Source organism: Diabrotica virgifera, chromosome 10, assembly GCF_917563875.1.
Source record: "Diabrotica virgifera virgifera chromosome 10, PGI_DIABVI_V3a".
NCBI lineage: Eukaryota > Metazoa > Arthropoda > Insecta > Coleoptera > Chrysomelidae > Diabrotica > Diabrotica virgifera.
In genome coordinates, this window is record NC_065452.1 from 33830783 (window position 1) to 33851227 (window position 20445).

The 20445-nt window shown below is 32.2% G+C and overlaps 1 protein-coding gene across 1 annotated transcript in view; it reads left to right on the top strand.

Annotated features, from left to right (window-relative positions):
* Positions 1-20445, top strand: part of LOC126878615 (GTP-binding protein 2) — an 81358-nt gene that overhangs the window by 13164 nt on the left and 47749 nt on the right. The window contains exon 3 of the mRNA XM_050641436.1: positions 10056-10478. Within this exon, the coding sequence (XP_050497393.1) occupies positions 10056-10478 (423 nt within the window). The remainder of the gene's footprint in view (positions 1-10055; positions 10479-20445) is intronic.

A 20445-nucleotide genomic window follows, 5' to 3' on the forward strand; every position in this document is an offset into this window, starting at 1 on the left:
AACCCGGACCGATTTTTATCAGACAAACATTTCAACAATAAAAATGTACTGCTGTTACAAAATTTCGTGAACCTAATTCATTCATTTGGTGACGTCAATATACGAACGAAACGATTGATGAATCCGACATTACTGAAAATATCAGGGTGCAGATGGGACCCTGTCGCGCAATTCGCAGCAAATAAAATAGTCGTATGTTTTTGGCTTCATTTTATTTCGGTTATACATACGCATTTTCAAGGTTCACGAGGTTTTGTACCAACTCTATGTAATATATTTGAGAGATAATGGAACCGGATTGAACTACATATACCATAGTAAAAATTACTCATGGCACACCACATTCATTGTCGAAAACAACAGGCACCTGTATTATCCTTTATTTGAAACTGTCTTAGTTGAAACATTGTTTAGAAAAGACTATTTAAATTCTTTTTTTAACAATGGTCTTAGTCATCACTGTTATTAAATATGTAACATAACATCAGAGACGGTATTGTGTGTAGTAAAGTCGTGTTTTGTAATCGTTCGTAAATTTATTCAGATTTTGTGTTTGCGTGTCTTTTGTCTATAAGGGCAACAAAACGTAAAAATGTTGTAGTGACAATGGAAAAGAAAGTAGAAGCATTAAGTAGAATTGATAAAGGTGAATCTTGCAGCATTATATTATGGTGTCGGTACATCTACAGTATCGGATTGGAAGAAAAATAGAACTAAAATCAAAGATTTTTTTTTCAAAATGATAACAAAAGACAGTTTGGACAATCGGTGCAAAGCTAATAAAGCTAAGAATGAGACTTTTGACGACACTTTGTATGTGTGGTTTTGTGTGGAATGCGAACGTGGTTTACCAGTGTCTGTGTGACAATTATAACGGAGTTTATCTGTAAGCATACCATATTTTATTAATTTTTACCATTTTCTCCGGCTAACCCGGATTTTCGATAACCCGGATCGGCCGCGGTTCCAATTAATCCGAGTTAACGGGGTTCCACTGTATATCAAACTTTGTAATACGTCATTTTAAAGCTTTTTCCATAATCTCGAAGATATTTGTACTAAAAAAATCATAAGTTTCACTGATTTTCGTTGATTTAAACAAAAAGGGGAAATGCCATTTTTTGACAGTTAATTGTTTATAAATAAAAATGGCCGCCAGATCCTACGCAGGAAATAGTTATAATTTGTTCCTATAGATATTACCTGTCGAAAAAACGCTTCAGTACCCTGGCTGCTGAAGTGTCACGAGCAGGGTATATTTTTTTCTTATTACCCTGGCCTATTACTGTTTATTACCATGTAAATTACTGTTTTTAAAATACAGTCTGTCTTGTGAGTGACGTAACATTTGGCATGTATCCTCGTTGTTACAAAATAACGATGATTCATGGTTAAGGTGATGTTTGTTATAATGTTTTAATTAAGTAATGTAGGTAGAATTTGAAGAACCTATAAAAAATCGTACCAAATACTTTATATACCTAGCTGCCTCATTTATTTTTTCGTTGTTTTCTAAGATTAATTTTTAATGTAAATTATAAAAATGAAAATTTAAATTAAAATTTTCAGATTTTAATTAAAAAAAAACTTTGAAATTCACTTCAAAGTCTTTGTTTTCCGTTTGGACACTCTCATATGTCTACAGGGTGATTGGTTAGTGGGGTAAAGCTCAATAGATCCGCTATAGTAATAGATAGCAATACAAGTTAATAACAAAAATTGTAGCCAACTTTGATCTTCACATTACAAAATTAGTTAGAATGTTACAGGGTGTTCGATAACACAGTGGCAGACCAAATTTATGTTTTTTTTAATGGAACACCCTATATTTTATTTTATATTCGAAATCCTGTAAACTTCTCCATCACAAAAATATAAAGGTTTGTTATGTTATACAGGGTATTTACAAAGTTTCATTCAGACAACCCGCGGCTCTGTTTGTTTTAGTCACTTGATCTTCCACTTCTGTTTCGAGATTTCCGTAGTTAGATAGTGTGATATTTAAACTCCATTACTTGTTCTATTACTGACCCTCCAGCTCTAATTTACGTCTTAGTAGATTTGTTATTATAACCATGCATTTTGTCTTTTTTGGGGAAATTAACATGTTCAATTTTCTGGCGGTTATATTAAATTGGTGGACCATACCTGTGGTGCTAAGGCAAAACCCGATATGTCAAAAAACGTGATTTTGCAGCAGATGAGTTTAAAAGTTCGTAGTGTTGTTATAATAGTGGACATATCGGAAACTAATTTTATCATCTTTTAGCCATGTAGGGTTTTGTCATCATATTCTTCATAACTCAATGTACATATTGGAATTAACAACGAAAAATCGATAATTTTTGACATATCGGGTTTTGCCTTAGTACCACAGACGTTGTAAATCATGTTCACTTTGAGAGATTAGTGTTGCATCCTCTGTGTGCATAGCAGATTATTTTAAGTTGTTTTTATCTCATTTGCTTTCCCTTTTTTAGTTCTTACATTTTTTATTATTTCATCCATGATTAGGTTGAACAGAAGAGGACTTAGGAAATACCCATGTCCTGCTGCAGTTGGGTAGGTAGGAAGGGTAATCATAATAATTACTGAAATTACAAGAATATTGAAACCAAAACAAACGATTTTATTCTTAAATCTTATACAGGGTGAGTCATGAGGAACTGTACATACTTCTACCTCGTATGGAGGTCTCTATGGGGAATAACAAATGACCATTAAAAAGTGTCTGCTCCCATTGTTTAATAATATACAAGGCGAGTTGTTAATTTTTACAGACATTTCTATTCGTCATAATTTTTGAACGGTAAGATCGATGTGTCTCTTATTTTGGTCAATCGTTACACTATTACCGCCCAATCAACTGATTTATTCAAACTAAAAAAAAATCAGGTCTGGCTTTAAAAAATTAGTTCGTTTTGGTCTTGAAAAAAATTTCACCCTGTATACGATTTTTGAAAACTCTAATAAGAATTTTAAAAATTAGACAAATAGGCAATAAAAATGGCACATTTATTTTTTCCCCACACCATTACTTAATTTTTTATAAAAAAATCAAATTTGACTATGAATTAAAAGTGTGGTGAAGTGAACCATAGATTTAAAAAAATTAACTTTTATTACAAAAATTAATTTTTTTTAACACATATTTAATTTATAAGTTATCACCCAATCAACTGATTTATTAAAACTAGAAAAAAATCAGGTCCGGCTTTAAAAAATTAGTTCGTTTTGGTCTTAAAACAAATTTCACCCTGTATACGGTTTTTGAAAACTCTAATAAAATTTTTACAAATTACACAAATAGGCAATTAAAATGGCATATATACATTATATATGCCAAAACATTCCACAGGGTGTTTCGAACTTCGAGGAATAAACACGGTATGATTGTTATACCCGGTATACAATGACAATTTACCTGTCTAGCAACAATATTATTATAGCGATATTGTTAAAGAATAATGCTATAACATACTAAAAAAATCACTCAAATCGGACAACAGGTTTAGAAAATTCGAGACATCTAACTTGAACAATTCATCGAGTGACCCGCTTTTTATGATCGCAAGTGTATTTTTCCCCACACAATTACTTAATTTTTTATAAAAAAATTAAATTTGACTATGAAATAAAAGTTTGGTAAAGTGAACCATAGATTTAAAAAAAATTAACTTTTATTACAAAAATTAATTTTTTTTGAAGAAATATTTAATTTATAAGTAATAATACTACCACTGCTCGTGCTATACGCTTTAAATAATACAACCTTTTTAGCCAATTTCCAGAATTTCAAAAGAAACAGGTTGTTTTGAATAATACTAAAACATCATCCTGTATAATATTTGTTGGTCAAAAAGGAGATAAACCTAAATTAAACAAAAACAAAAAGAAATATTTTTCCCTTCGTTTTTTGCATCACTACCTTCTCATCATGTATTAATACTATGTATGTGTATAAAAATGATAATTTGACATTTTCGTTGTTTGAGTACATAATTTGACTTTTCGTTCGCCATTGTTATTATTTATTTGTGATTAATGCTGTTCTGAAGCTATTTTCTTGTGGCATTTTTACAATTTTAACTATTTATAATGGGAAATAAGCCACAATATTATTAAAAAATGATTTTTATTAACGTTTCGACGCCCAAATCACAAAATTATTTGTGATTCTTACACTATTTGTACTTTTTTGCATTATCATATTTTACAAAATATTTTGCCGAATCTACTTGCCAATGTAGCCGCCGAGGTATGTACTTTATGCACGATGGGGCATCACCACCTTTCTCAGTTGCTGTTTGTCAACATCTTCATGTGACTTATGGAAATAGGTGGATATAGCGCGGAGAGCCTCATGCATGACCACCTAGATCACCTGATTTTAACCCTAAAAGGGTTTTATTATTTACAACGTATAGCACAAGCTGTGGAAGTATTAATATGTATAAATTAAATATTTCAAAAAAATAGATTTTGCAAGAAAAGCTATTTTTTTAAATCTATGGTTCACTTCACCCAACTTTTAATTCATAGTCAAATTTGATTTTTTTTTAAATTAAGTAATCGTGTGGGGAAAAAAATAAATATGCCATTTTAATTGCCTATTTGTCTAATTTGTAAAATTCTTATTAGAGGTTTCAAAAACCATATACAGGGTGAAATTTTTTCCAAGACCAAAACGAACTAATTTTTTAAAGCCGGACCTGATTTTTTTCTAGTTTGAATAAATCAGTTGATTGCGTGGTAATAGTGTAACGATTGACCAAAATAAGAGACACATCGATCTTACCGTTCAAAAATTATGACGATTAAAAATTTCTGTAAAAATTAACAACTCGCCCTGTATATTATTAAAAAATGGGAGCAGACACTTTTTCAGGGGCGGCTCCTGATAGTAGAAGGTGGTGAGGCACACTACACCTCAGGAATTTTATTATGATGGTTAGCTTCTCTTTAATGGCCGGAAGGTCGATTTTGTGACGTCATAACGCTAGGACGAAGCTAGGACAAATAATTCCGGACAAAAAATCCCCACAAATTATCCCTGGACAAAAAATCCCCAGACAAATAATTCCCGGACAAAAAATCCCCACAAAAAATCCCGGTCAAATAATCTCCACAAATTATTTAGACAAAATATCCCCACAAAAAATTCCGGACAGAAAATCCTTAAAAAATATTTGCTGCCGATTAGTTCTCTAAAAGTTTTCCCGTGAATGCGATCGACTCAAATGCTTTCAACCTCAGTGTATAGAGTTATGTATTTTGAATTCCAATTCCATATCGAAAACTTCAAATTTTACGTAACAAAAGAGTGTGAGTTTTTTCAAAAATCGTGGAAGATATGGGGAATGAGATGAGGTAAGGCTGTGAGAATCATGTTCCAATATTATTTGCTTAAATCTTTTGCTCACTCTGATTTGAATAACTATGTTCAAAACATTGCCATTGTCCAAAAAAAATTGTGGGGATTATTTGTCCGGGATTTGTTGTGGGGATTTTTTGTCCGGGGATTATTTGTCCGGGGATTTTTTGTCCGGGATTATTTGTCCGGGGATTATTTGCCGAACCCTCACTAGGGCGTCTACAGAACGGCGCCGTATTTATTTTAATGCTTATCTATTAAAATATTAAATAACAATTTTATTCGCAAAAGAATAGCAACGAAAGCTCTAAGCCTCCCAACAGGTTCACAATCATAGGAGCTGTTTTTTAGCTAAAAATAATTACTATAATACCACATATCAAACCAATATGAATCAGATGTTTCGTCCTTCCTTGGTCTCATCAGCGTTGTACAGCCATATTAAGCAAACTTTACATTACATACCTACTACATGACAACAACGGACAACTGGTTCTGTTAATATTAATCAGTTGCCAAAATGAAATTATTGTACGCAAACAATATGTACCCATAAACACGTGATAACTTCATTTTAGAACCAATATTATATTGTAAATGTATTGAATATAGGGAAATACAAACAAGCAAGTAAGCAAATTACTATTATATTATAAGATTGATTTTTATGTTAAGTAAACTAAGGGTTAAACTTCGTTTTTTTGGTATTTTATTTTATGTTTTTTTTATAAAAAGCGTTCTTATAAGAAAATAAATCATTATAAAAGAAAGCATGACTTCTAAATTTTCTTTATTTATTTAATTGGCATTGATAAATGCCACACAGCCAGTATGACATTGATAAAATCTTCTAAACATAATCTAAACTAATATAAAACTATATCTAAAACTACTTTACAAAACTACAATACAAGCGTCCATAGCAAATAAGGGATGCAAGGTACTTAACTTCACAACTAAAAAAAACACATGTTTGAAGCATGCCTCAAGGATGGATGGATTTCGTTCCCAGAATTGGTGGCACATTTTTCAAATTTTGCCGCTTTTACTGTCCCATTTTAAGAAATGGTAGTATGCTGTATGCTAGACAAGGAGAGGTTTGAAGCAAGCCTCATCTGTAATGATTTGAGAAAGTTTGAATGAGATGCATGATGCATACAGGGTGTCCAGAAACCCCACCGACAAACGAAGACAGGAGACTCCTCATATAATTTTAAGACATTTAAACCCAATTCATCTAGTCCGAAAATGCTTCCTAAGGGAGCTAGAGGTCTTTGAAGATGGTAGTGATGAGCGAGACTGGTCTTGGTCTTGCGGTCTTGGTCTTGGTCTTGCAGCAAGACCAAGACCAAGACCGCCTTTTGGTTGCAAGACCAAGACCAAGCTTGCAAGAACAAGACCAAGACCAAGACCGAATCTTGCAAGACCACGCAAGACCAAGACCAACCTGCAAGACTCTTGCACTTTTTTGAGAAAAATTGGTTTTTGTTATTTAACTTTATTTTTTTAGTTCAATAATATATACTGACATTGTAACAAACCTTAAACAATATCGAATTTTTAAAATACATAATATTTTGGTTATATTTTTAAGTCGCTTTGATTAAGTCAAACGGTTTGCCTTTTCTCAACCTTCAAAGTCTCCAGAAGGCAAGTTTTCAAACGGCGACAGTTCAAGGACAATTGAAATTACTTGTAAGACAAAAAAATGTAATCATAGATAGGGTAATCCATTTAAAAAAAATGCAATTAAAAACGATTTTTATGTACCAGTAGTTTTCGCTTTTTTGTCGAATAAAAATACTGACACTTATTTCAATTCTTTTCGCATAATCGAGGAAAAATGTAGGTCGTTAAATTTAAAATGAATACAAAAAATATCATAATAGATTTTGAAAAGGGATTCTCAATGCTGTGAAAGCATTGTGACCTGAATAAAAAATAACTGGTAGTCGATTGTAATGTGTCAAGCTTGGTATCTCAAAATCCAAAGCTTAGGTTCAGTTTCTGAATATACTGACAAAAATTCCGATACTGGGAAATTTTTAAAATTATTTTTTGGATTAATTTTTTACAATCAACGAAAGTTGGAAGTTGAATTATTTGTGAAAATCCCGGATGACAAACGTGTAAAGAATTTTACTGATTTCATAGTTGAAAACTATTTGGAGGAATCTAGGTTTTCCCCAGAAAGGGCCAGTAGTACAAATAGTATGTGCCGCACTTGAAATGCATGCGCATCATTTCAGTGTGTTTTAAATTCTAGTTTCTACTACCCACATCCGAATATTTTCAACTTTTTAAATGTCATAATGGGTATTCAATCCAAAAATATGTGAAAATAAAAAGTGCGAATAACTCGTGTTACGAGAGCAATGTAGTTTAAATAAAATTAAAGAACTGCAAGATAACAAATTACAGAATTAAGCGTTTATAACTCCCCATAAGGTTTAGCTATTATGTTATAGTATTAGGTCTATAAATAGGTATGGTAAATATATACGTATTTAATAAAAAGTATGTTTTAGTTAGTTTATAAAAAAAGTTAATTATATTAAATAATGATTAAATAGAGTAAAAAATATTTGATATTTGTGTTCTCTTAAAAAAATTTAATTTATGTTCTTAAATTTGACCCTCGTAGGATAAATACTACAGTGTTCGAGTGAAAGGAGCAGATCATTATCTGTTAACAACTATAAACCGTTTATCCCTTTTCGTAAAATCCGTGAATTGAAGGTCCCCGACCATTTGTGGCACCTTTAAGAAGCTCTTTTTCTTTAACATTTTATTAAAATACAGGGGCAATAAACAATAATCCAGACTCAAGACGTGGTCTGAACGCAGGCGGCAGGTATCGACAGCATGCAAAACACAACGTGACAGAACCGAAGGCCGGCAATTGCAACAAGGGTTGTAAATGCAGGTTTTTCCTACTGATAAACATTACCATTATAAAAATATACTCTAATCTCTTTATATAGAGAGAAATAATTAGGTCATTAGGTGAATGTATAATGTTAAAACTACATTCTACATTCTGTTAAAATTTTAAAGCAAAAAATATAGTTTCATTCTTCACATCTTTATTTATTTCAATGTACATTTTATTCGAAATTGTTTGGTTCAAATTATTACTACCAAAAAAGCAAGACCAGCAAGACTCTTGCAGCAAGACCAAGACCAAGAACAAGACCGGCTAGTGCAAGACCAAGACCAAGACCAAGACTGCCTTTTAGCTGCAAGACCAAGACCAAGACCAAGCTTGCAAGAACAAGACCAAGACCAAGACTAGCCTAGTCTTGGTCTTGTTCTTGTTTTGCTCATCACTAGAAGATGGCGTCTTGTAATTAGTTTTTCTTAGATACCTCCAGAACCCTTGTATTTAGAAAAACAAAAATTGGTACACATATTTATCTTCCAGAGATGCATCGATTTCATTCATCGTGAATTCCTAGTACCGGTCATAGGCGTCCGTTATGGGTAGGTCCGTTATAGCCATTTTTGATATTGGATTATTATACTGTGAGATATTCTAGTACTAAAAGGTGCTCTTGATTTAAGTCCGTAGGACAAACCGTTTTCTAGAAAAATCGATTTGAAAATTTTTCGTCTTTTAAATTTGAAAAAAAACTGCAAAAAAGTTTTCAAAAAAAACAGTGTATTTTACCAACTTATACCAAGACTAACTTTTAGTACTAGAATAGTTCATAATTTAATAATCTAAAGTCACAAATTCTTAAAAATAGCAAAAAAGTTATGCGATAAAATAACTCTTGACTTTGACCTACCCAAAACGGACGCATATGACCGGTACTACAAATTCGCAATTAATGAAATCGATTCATCTCTGGAATATAAATATACGTACCAATTTTCGTTTTTCTAACTGTTTTTTTTTTAAATTTTTATGGAAATTCAAGAAACGAAAAATTTTGAAATCGATTTTTCTAGAAAACCGTGTGTTCTACCGACTTAAAGGAAGAGTACCTTTTAGTACTAGGATACCTCATAATTTAATAATCCAGTGTCAAAAATGCTTAAAAGTTAAAAACATAAAGTTATCCGATAAAATAACCGTTGCCCTACCCAAAACGGACGCCTATGACCGGTACTAAAAGTTCACAATAAATGTAATCGATTTATCTCTGAAAGATAAATATGCGTACCAATTCTCATGTTTCTAAATGAAAGCGTTCTGGAGTTACTTAAGAAAAACTAATTATAAGACGCCATATTATTTAAAGAGCTTTAGCTCCCTTAGGAAGCATTTTCGGACTAGAAGAATTAGGTTAAAATGTCTTAAATTTATCTGAGGAATCTCCTGTCTTCGTTTGTCGGTAGAGTTTCTGGACACCCTGTATAATACTGGCACGTGGAAGACGGATACAAAGATAAAGAGTCAGGGACGTATCGATTTTAGTTTTTTTCATAAAAATAAAGTTATTTAGGCAATTTCAAAAAACTAAATTGTATTTAAAAAACTGATAATGAAATAACGAAATATGTAACGTAAATAGTCGATTGATATACTGGTGAGGCACTGCCTCACCTGCCTCATAGGACAAGCCGCCACTGCACTTTTTAATGGTCATTTGTTATTCTCCATAAGGGCCTCCATACGAGGTAGGAGTATGTACAGTTTCTCATGACTCACCCTGTATACTGTTTTTGTTTTCAGTTAAAATGGAGGTTGCGCGAAGGAAACGGAGAGGCCATCTATGAGATCGGTGTGGAAGACAGCGGTATCTTGGCAGGTCTGTCAACGCGAGACATGAACGCCAGTCTTCAAACCCTTAAGCAAATGGCCATCAAACTGGGAGCAACAACGACAATATTACGCGAGCGAGTGCTAGACAACGGACGAAGCGTTGCTGAAGTACTAGTCCGAAAAGTACCTGATGATCAAAATAACATCGAGATAAGGATAGCTGTGTTAGGAAACGCCGACGCTGGAAAATCAACTTTACTAGGAGTACTGACCCAAGGAAGTTTGGACAATGGACGTGGACGAGCTCGTTTGAATATGTTTAGGCACCTGCACGAGATTCAAAGTGGAAGAACCTCATCAATATCACACGAAATCCTTGGATTTAATTCACAGGTAATATATTATATACTAAGGATTTCCACAGTTTTCACTGTATTCCTTCACTTAACCGTTCTCTCCAGTTCTTTCTGTTTTGCCAGTCCCCTTCCTGCAGATTTCATATTTCCATTGCTTCGTTCACTTCATCTCTGTAAGATCCTCGAGGTCTGCCTCTCTTGCTTCTTCCTATCGGGCTCCACTCTGTTATTTTGTTTATCCAACGTTTTCTGTCTGCTCTTCTGACATGTCCGTACCAGGTTGATCCCTTCTGTTCTATGTAGTCTATTATGCCTGAGTTCATTCCCATTCTTTTCTTAATCTCTATGTTATTTATTCCACCTCTTCTTGTTACTCTGCAGTCCCTCCTTGAATTACATCTCTGTTCCTCATATTTTATTTTTGGTTTTCGTATTTATTATCCAATTTTCACACCCATGAGTCAGGATACTTCTCGTCATGGTGTTATAGGTATATTATTCTTTTTGTTTTTATACTAATGTTCTTATCCCACAGTTAGTCCAGAGTAATAAGGATTTTCTCGGGACACTCAAAGATCCAGGTAGCTGACTACTTTTTTAGTTATTGTAGACCTATAGGAAGAAAACCTACCTGTTTCCTGCCTAGAGTTCGCGTCCGTTTTTTAATTATTAACAATTTAGTGCAAAAATCGCGATTTTTTCGATTTTTTGTACTCCCTTCAAAAGCTAAATAGTTGACATAAAATTACAAAATTCAGTTTTTTAGAACATTGAAAAACCTTCAAAATGCCAATTTTTGAAAGTTAAAAAGTTAATTTGTTGCTACGCAAAGTGCAAAATAAGTGAAAATCGTTATTTGTTAATCACTTTTAACAAAACTACCTTAGAACTTTAGTGTTTCATCCAAAGTTGGGTATTGGCGTACTTAACAAACCCTCAAAATTTGAGACCGATCCATTAATTAGTTTAAGAGTTATTCTATTTGTTTATACCAGAGACCTTTATTTTGCAATAAGATAAGACAGAAAATATAGGGCAATTCTGAGCCAAATAAAAGTAGAAAAGTGATACCAAAATGTATTAAAAAAAAAGATAAAAAAAATAATTAATATAGTCAAAAATCCTAATGCCAAATTTTTGAAATTTTGTAGTTTATAAACATTTAGAAAAAGTTTAAAAATGTTGTCCGTAGAAACAATCTTTTTATGTATTCGAAAAGATAGTATTTTAACACGAATTCTCAAATAAAAAAATTTAGCCTGGGTTCATTTGGGACAAAGTTAGCCATAGGTTGTTTTTTAATTCACAGCTAATTTGTTTATAATAATTAAGGAATCTCTTTAATGCCATTTTAAAGAATGGGATTTGTATTTTTTCTTAAAAAATTTGCACAAACATAGTACCTTCACAGCACCCTCTACGATTTTTCAAAAATGTAGTTCAAACGATTACTAGGGGGAACCTACAAATCCACCGTGTTAAAATACCGAAAAAGCAATTTCACGAATATAATTTTCTGTATGTCCGGATCAACTCAAAGGATTTTGATCTTTATTTTTTTAATTTGTATGTAATTTCTACGTACATTACAAATATGCATTTTTTTTATAAATTTATTAATTAATAAACAGTCTAATTTGTTTAAACAATTCTTGAAAAAATATTTTTTTTACAAAAATCTATTTTTTAACCATAATATCATTAATGCTCATAGAAAAAGTTAAAGTACACTTTATTAAATAAATGATTTTTATTAGATAATTATTTATTGAAGATAATTTATTTATTAAAGTATATCTTAACTTTTTCTATGATTAATAACGATAGTATAATTAAAATCATGTATTTTTAGGAAAAAATTGTTTAAACTAGACTGTTTATTAATTAATAAATGTCTAGACAAATTGCATATTTGTAATGTACAGAAAAATTACATGCAAATTAAAAAAAGAACGATCCAAATATATTTAGTAGATCCCGAGATATAGAAAATGATAGTATGTACGGTACATTCCATGTCAAATCACTCAGGCAAAAAATTTTGGATCTCCGATTTGTCTGAAAATTGGTATATAGCTTCTGCGGGACGTAAAAATAAGATATTTTAGGTCAAAAAATCTTCTTCTTCTTTTTTTCTCAAAATGTTATTTTATGCGATTTTACAGTGATTTGGTGTTTATTTAAACAAATTTGTATTTTCTGTCGTAAAGTATCAATGAAAAACATATTTTAATAGAAAGGACTAAAAAATATCATTATATGGCATTATAACAAGTTATTTTGAATCAAAACAAGTTTTTGATCAAATTTTATAGTGTAAAAAACGTTAAAATACCGTTTTTTACATTTTCCTCCATTCCCAAAATACATCATCATCGATTTGGCTGAAAATTTGCCCACATATAGCCAAAAGATAGGATTTTAAGTGGTTAGAAGGATTTGAATTATATTACAGTACAAAAAAAGTTACATGCAGTAATATCAGTCTCAAACGTATATATTAGTCCAGTCGGGATAGCATTTGACCTTGAATGCCGAGCTGCCCAAAATTTTATTTTTCTGATCTTTAGGGGAGTCAATAGTAGCCTAAATTTAAAATCACGAATGAATTCCTCCGTTACGTTAGCCGCCATCTTGATTTTAAAGGAGAACCTGTTTTGCTCAATATCTCCGCCATTTTTAACTTTTCGACAAAAATGGTAGGAACTGAAATTGTTCCAAATAAATCGTATTTACAATTATTACAATTTATTTTCAACAATTTTTGTCGTGAGGTCGATATTTTCGAGTTAATTGTACTTACAGTAGACGCCTATATTTTTGACTATAATATTGCATGTAACTTTTTTGGTATTGTAATATAATTCAAATCCTTCTCACCACTTAAAGCCCTATGTTTTGTCTATCTGTGGGCAAATTTTCAGCCAAATCGATTATGATGTATTTTGGGAATGGAGACAAATGTAAAAAACGGTATTTTAACGTTTTCTACACTATAAAATTTGATCAAAAGCTTGTTTTGAATCAAAGTAACTTGTTATAATGCCATATAATGACATTTTTGAGTCCCCTCTATTAAAATATTATGTTTTTCATTGATACTTTACGATAGAAAATGCAAATTTGTATAAATAAACACCAAATCACTGTAAAATCGCATAAAATATCATTTTGAGAAAAAAAGAAGAAGATTTTTTGACCTTAAATATCTCATTTTTACGTCCCGCAGAAGCTATATACCAATTTTCAGACAAATCGGAGGTCCAAATTTTTTTTTGCTCCAAAATTGAGTGATTTGAAATGGAATGACCCGTACATAGTTTTAAGTTGCCTTTTTTAGTTTTTGAACTCGTGCATTTGTCGGCCCCAGCTCCCCCTTCACTTACCACGACTAGTCACCAATTGAACTATATTTTTAAAAATTCGTGTAAAATACCAGCTTTTCTAATATGTAAAATGATTTTTTCTACGGACAATATTTTTAAAGTTATTCTAAATGTTTATAAACTACAAAATTTCACAAATTTGGCATTAGGATTTTTGACAATATTAGATAATTTTTTTTATCTTTTTTTAGTACATTTTGATAGCATCAGTTTTCTACTTTCATTTGGCATATTTATGCAGAATTGCCCTATCTTCATTATTTTCTGTTTTATGTTATTGCAAAATAAAGGTCTCTGGGATAAACAATTAGAATAACTCTTAAAGTAATTAATGGATCGGTCTCAAATTTTGAAGGTTTGTTAAGTACCCCAATACCCAACTTTGGGTGAAACACTAAAGTTCTAAAGTAGTTTTAGTAAATGTTATTAACAAATAACGATTTTCACTTATTTTGCAGTTTGCGTAGCAACAAATTAACTGTTTAACTTTCAAAAATCGGCATTGTGAAGGTTTTGTAATGTTCTAAAAAATAATTTTGTAATTTTATGTCAACTATTTAGCTTTTGAATGGGGTGCAAAAAATCGAAAAAATCGCGATTTTTGCACTAAATTGTTAATAATTAAAAAACGGACGAGAACTCTAGGCAGTAAATAGGTAGGTTTTCTTCCTATAGGTCTACAAGAACTAAAAAAGTAGTCAGCTACCTGGATCTTTGAGTGTCCCGAACAAGGTCTATTTCTAGCTTATTACCCTGGAGTATTTGTTTGATATTATGAATCCTAAATACTTGTACTTGCCTGTTCCTTTGATTTGCTTACCTTCGTTGAGTTCCAGCTGTTTTATTTCTGTATTCTCCGTTGTTATGTGTAGCTATTCAGTTTTCTTAAAACGCGTACACACGTCCCGACCTGGTCACCTGACTGTCGGGGCTGACAACATCGGGTCTGACCGTTGGAGCGTGTGTAGGCTAGTCGCAAGAAAAAAATTAGTCAGGCTGGCCGATTTGGTCGGGTGGCCTTGCTATTCTAACAACAACAGCAAATTTTAATGATCTGTGTACACACAAATTACGTGTTAACTATGAGAATTTACTACTTTTCGTCAATTAGTTTAAATTTTATTCCATTTGTTTATCCCAAAGAGCTGTTTTTTCAATGTTATTGTTCAGAAAATAATAATGATACAGCAATTCTGTGGAAACTACATGAAAGAAGAACACTTATATTTTCAAAGAATTTAAAAAAATCAATCAAAATTCATTTTTATCATTCCGAAAACATTTTACTAAAGTATAGTCATTTTTGGCTTAAAAACAATTTGAATAGATTTGTTAATATTGACTGTAAAGTAAATCTACTTTTGGTTTTCAAAAGCTGGTATTTTTACACGAATTTTCAAAAAAAATTTCGCCTAGGTTAAATACGGTCAAAGTTAGCCACTTTTATTATTTAATTCACAGTTACTTCTATAATATACATAAAATTCTCCTGTAACAGTGTTAGTTACCATACTCCTCCGAAACGGCTAGACCGATTATTATGAAATTTTACACGTATATCCTGTAGGACTGAGAATAGACTAATATAATTGTCATACCCATAAATTATAAGGGGGTAGCCTTTATTTTTTTAGAACAAAATTGTCTACCTTAATTTTATATGGTGTAGAATTAAAAAATACCTACAACCCTTAATTTTCACTCTTCTATCACCAAGCCCCATTTTTTAATAGCCATTTATATATTTACATCTATAAAATTCTCCTGTCACAGTGTTAGTTGCCATACTCCTCTGAGACCGCTTGACCGATTTTTATGAAATTATATATGAATATTAGGTAGGTCTTAGAACCGGACGTAATCTATTTTTCATATCCCTGAGTGATAAGGGGCTTCCCCCTAACATTTTGTAATGTTAGGTGGGGATATGTGTACATAGCGTACTCTACAAGACTACGAGTACATACAAATTGAAAAAATTATGATCAAAATCCATCAACAAGCTCCGGAGATATTAATCGCAGCATATGTTTGAAGAATCAATTTCATTTTTTGAGTGCACGGATTTTAATAATTCCCCTCCTCCGTCCACGAATCGATTTCGTTAGGACGTAATTTTTTAAGCTTTATTAACCACTTTGTTGAAGTTCAAAGTTTACTCAAACTTTTACACATAAACTATATAACTTGAGCTTCAAAATGGCGCTAGTTAGGTTGCTTAATTATTATAAGCAAAGTAGCTGTGAATTAAATAAAAAAAGTTGCTAACTTTGACCGTAATTAACCTAGGCAAAAAGTTATTTTTTTAAAATTCGTGTAAAAATATCCGCTTTTCAAATCCCAAAGTAGTTTTAATCTAGAGTCAATATTAACATAGTTATTCAAATTGTTTATAAGCCAAAAATGACTACTTTAGTAAAATGTTTTCGGAATGATAAAATGACTTTTTATTGCTTTTTCTTAAATTAGTTGAAAATATAACTATTTTTATTTCCCGTGCTTTCCACAGAACTGCTATATCATTCTTATTTTCTGAACAAAAAAAAAGCTCTTTGGGATAAAAAAATTGAATAAAATTTAAACCAATTGACGAATCGTCTTAAACTTTTTTGTGCATTATATGGACTATTTGACTCAACTTTTCGTGCAAAATGAAAGTCTAAAGGCCATTTTCGCAACAGTTATAGCAACTTTTTTTATTTTCGAAATTTTAGTTTTATTTTGAAATGTCCGAAGCAACAAATGATCGGGCCAAAATTGAAAAACTGCCATTTTTAATCTTTGCTCATCTACTAAAAGAAGGATACTATAAATAAGATATTTAATTACCGTATTTTTACCTGTGGCGATTTAAACGAAAAAACTGCCATTTTTGATACATATTTGTTAATAACTAAAATTCTCGTCCGAGCTGTGACGGGCATTTTTGTATTTATAATGTATTAGGTATATAGTACTCAAAAAACCTATTTGCAACCTGGCTGCTCAAGTGTCCCGAACATGGTATATTTTTGCCTTATTTCCGTGGCGTATGTGTGTAACTGATGGTACCACAATAATAAGGATTTAAGGGAACAAAACTCCCCATAAAATTTTTATGGGGTGCACAAATTTCACTGTAATTTTTTTTAAATGTTCCTACTATAAGAATGCTACATGTCCATGTTTTACAAAATATTCCTAATAGTTTTCGACATATTGGAAAAAAATTGATTTTCATTCTGTGACTTCAAAGGGCTGTAACATTTTTTATGTGCTTATGTGTACTAAGATGAGTTAGGTTCAATCAAACTATTTTTCGTCCCAGAATATGTGATTTAATTTATGGCCTGCCTTTTTGTTACTTCTTTACCTTTTGTTACCTTTTTGTTGTTTTGTTTGTATTGGTATGCGGAATAAAAAATTGCACCAAGGGTGCAATTAAAAAAATGCGCGAGGCAGTTGGCTACTAGTATTTTGTCGGGTAGTTTGGTCGCGACGTGTGTAGAGCTGACCCCGACATGAATGGTCGGAAAATTCTGTCGTGTCAAGTGGTCATGTCGGGACGTGTGTAAGCGCTTTCAGGTTTATTTCCATTTCCAATTCACAGGTAAACTTTCCTATAATTAAATAATCCGGACACGGATATTTGCCAAAATAAACAAAACCGAAAATAAAAAGTATATTTATTAATTTGTGTAATAATGAATGTGTTTCAAATGAGCATCTGACTGACGTAACGAGTTTATTTTTCAACCTTTCTGGCAAAACATTAAAATATTCCATAAAGTCGTTCATAAAGTCGCAGTAAACAAAATATGTTTGTTTTTTTAAATAGACTAACGGAATTCAAAACATAGAAAATTGTTTTTAATAGAATATTGTACTGATTTACGTGGTTGACTTTACTATTTTGATTTTTCATTTATGTTCTTTCAGGCACTAATGTTTAATTTTAGTTGACTTTATTTATACTTAATAACTTCCATCTAAACAAATGAAAAACACTGAATGTATATCCTTTATTTTACAAACCACGATATCTAATTTATTTATTACACTAAATCTAATAATTTATCTAATCACAAATTCAAAAATATACCGCGTCCGTTACATATCAAAGTACACCGACGTTTTAAAATTCACAACTGAACTCCTAATTCCAAAAATGTCTATTTATATATAATTACAATGTTCTAGAAATAAATAACAACATCTCGCATAATATTTATAAGTTTAAAAGAATAAACTCCGGAAGTCTAGAACAAAATCGAACATCATAAATCATTCTATAAAAAAAGGTTACTTGGTAAGCACTTCGGGTCTGTTAGGCCAGGAGCTGAAAACAGTTGGGTGACATAATTATGTCACAATATCCCGTGTGTTACTTGAAAATGCATTTTTTTAAATTCTATTTAGTTTTTTGCTATTTTTAAAGAACTTTCACAAATATAGTGCCTTCATTATTCTAACGGCTTTTTACAAAATGCTGGTAAAGTAATAAAAATTATCCCCACTTATAAATCTATTGTTAAAAATTTGTAAGTTATCAGGGCCGACTTAAATACTAATCAAATTTAAAGTTCTAAATTCTAAGGTGCAATACCCACGGCGCACCTGTTTTTAAACTATGGACTAGGAGGCGATCCGCCCGAAACTGGTTTCCAACTAGTTTTCAACTGTTATTTTAAAACACAGGCGTCGTGGACGCTGGACATAAGAATTTGAACTTCGTAAACTATTTTATAATCTTCACTATCTTGTTATTAAGCTTATAGGCCTGGATCCCGCGTACCAAAAAAATATGATTAATAGCAAGCTGAAAATTTGTTAATAGCTTAAGGGTGTCTAGTCGGACAAACTTTGATGTATGGGAACACTATAACAGGGGAAGTTTTAATTGTGGAACAGTTTAAAAATTTGGAACGTCAGACTACGAAAACGTCCCATGTATTTTGTCGGACAGAACTTCCAATTGATTTGTTACCATTTCATTAAAAAAGATTAGTACCATACGCCGAAGAAATAGTTGGTGACTACCAGTAGTACCAGTGTGGTTTCAGGCCGGGCAGATCGACTGTTGATCAAATATTTACAATAAGACAAATGCTTGAAAAGTATTGGGAATATAATCAGGACGTTCATCAGATCTTTATAGACTTCAAACAGGCTTATGATTCAATTAATCGTGCAACATTATGGAAGGCAATGATCGAGCTCGGCGTACCAAAGAAACTAGCTGCGGTAACACATATGTGTGTAAGTAACTCCTTTGTACAAGTTAGAATAGGGGGGAAAATATCAAATGCTTTCTGCGTAAATTCTGGACTAAGACAGGGAGATCCGTTGTCCCCATTGTTGTTTAACCTGGCCTTAGAATATCTCATGCGAAAAATTTATCCAAAACTCAAACCAGACATAACTGCTCGGGGAGCAAAAATCATACTCGCCTTTGCCGATGACGTAGACGCAGTAGCACAATCAACATTAGAAATTAAGGATATTTTCTCGAGCTTTGAAGAAGCTGCATTCAACATCGGTCTAAAAATAAATGAAGACAAAACAAAATACATGGTCGTCTCAAAACAAGAACGATGGCGAATAAGGCAAAATATTAATATAAACGATCATAACTTCGAAGTGGTTAAAGAATTTAAATATCTAGGAGCAACAATCACAAATGACAACAAATTAGTGCGAGAAGTTGAAAAGCGGATAATGGCAGGAAACAGATCTTTCTTTGCAATGAAACATCTAATGAAGTCAAAACTTCTTTCACGAGGTGCAAAAATCCAGATATATAAGACCATAATACGACCATCAGTCGCGTATGGAAGCGAAACATGGACGCTAACAAAAAGAGAAGTAAATAAATTGCTGGTGTGTTAACGTAAAATCCTTCGAATGATATATGGCCCTTGCAGAGACAGCGTGATAAACGAATGGAGGCGCAGATACAATAACGAGCTAGAGTCTCTATTCGGAAAAGAAAATCTAGTCAGATATATAAAGGCTAATAGACTCAGATGGGCAGGGCATGTGATACGCAGTAACGACAATCGCCTTATAAACAATGTGTTTTGGGAAAGGCCAGATGGAAGAAGGTCTGTAGGGCGGCCTAGAAAAAGGTGGAAAGATGCAGTCAGTCAAATAAGATCTAGAGAAAATGGTGAGACAATGGGAATTAATGGCACAGGACCGACAAACATGGAAGGCAATAGTAAACGCGGCAAAGACCCACGAAGAGTTGTAGCGCCATTGATGATGATGATGATGACATTTCATTAAACTCTCATGCAAAAATCAGACTGGTGTTTATCACCAACTGGGCATTTTAGTAAGTCCAACACGAAGAGCATGTCAAATGAAAAGAATTATATTGGTGATAAATAGCAATCTGATTTTTGCATGAGAGTTTAATGAAACGGTAACAAATAAATTGGAAGTTCTGTCCGACAAAATACATGGGGCATTTTCGTAGTCTGACGTTCCAAATTTTTAAACTGTTCCACAATTAAAACATCTCTTGTTTCAGTGTTCCCGTACATCAAAGTTTGTCCGACTAGACACCGTTAAGCTATTAACAAATTTTCAGCTTGCTATTAATCAACTTTTTTGGTACACGGGATCCAGGCCTAT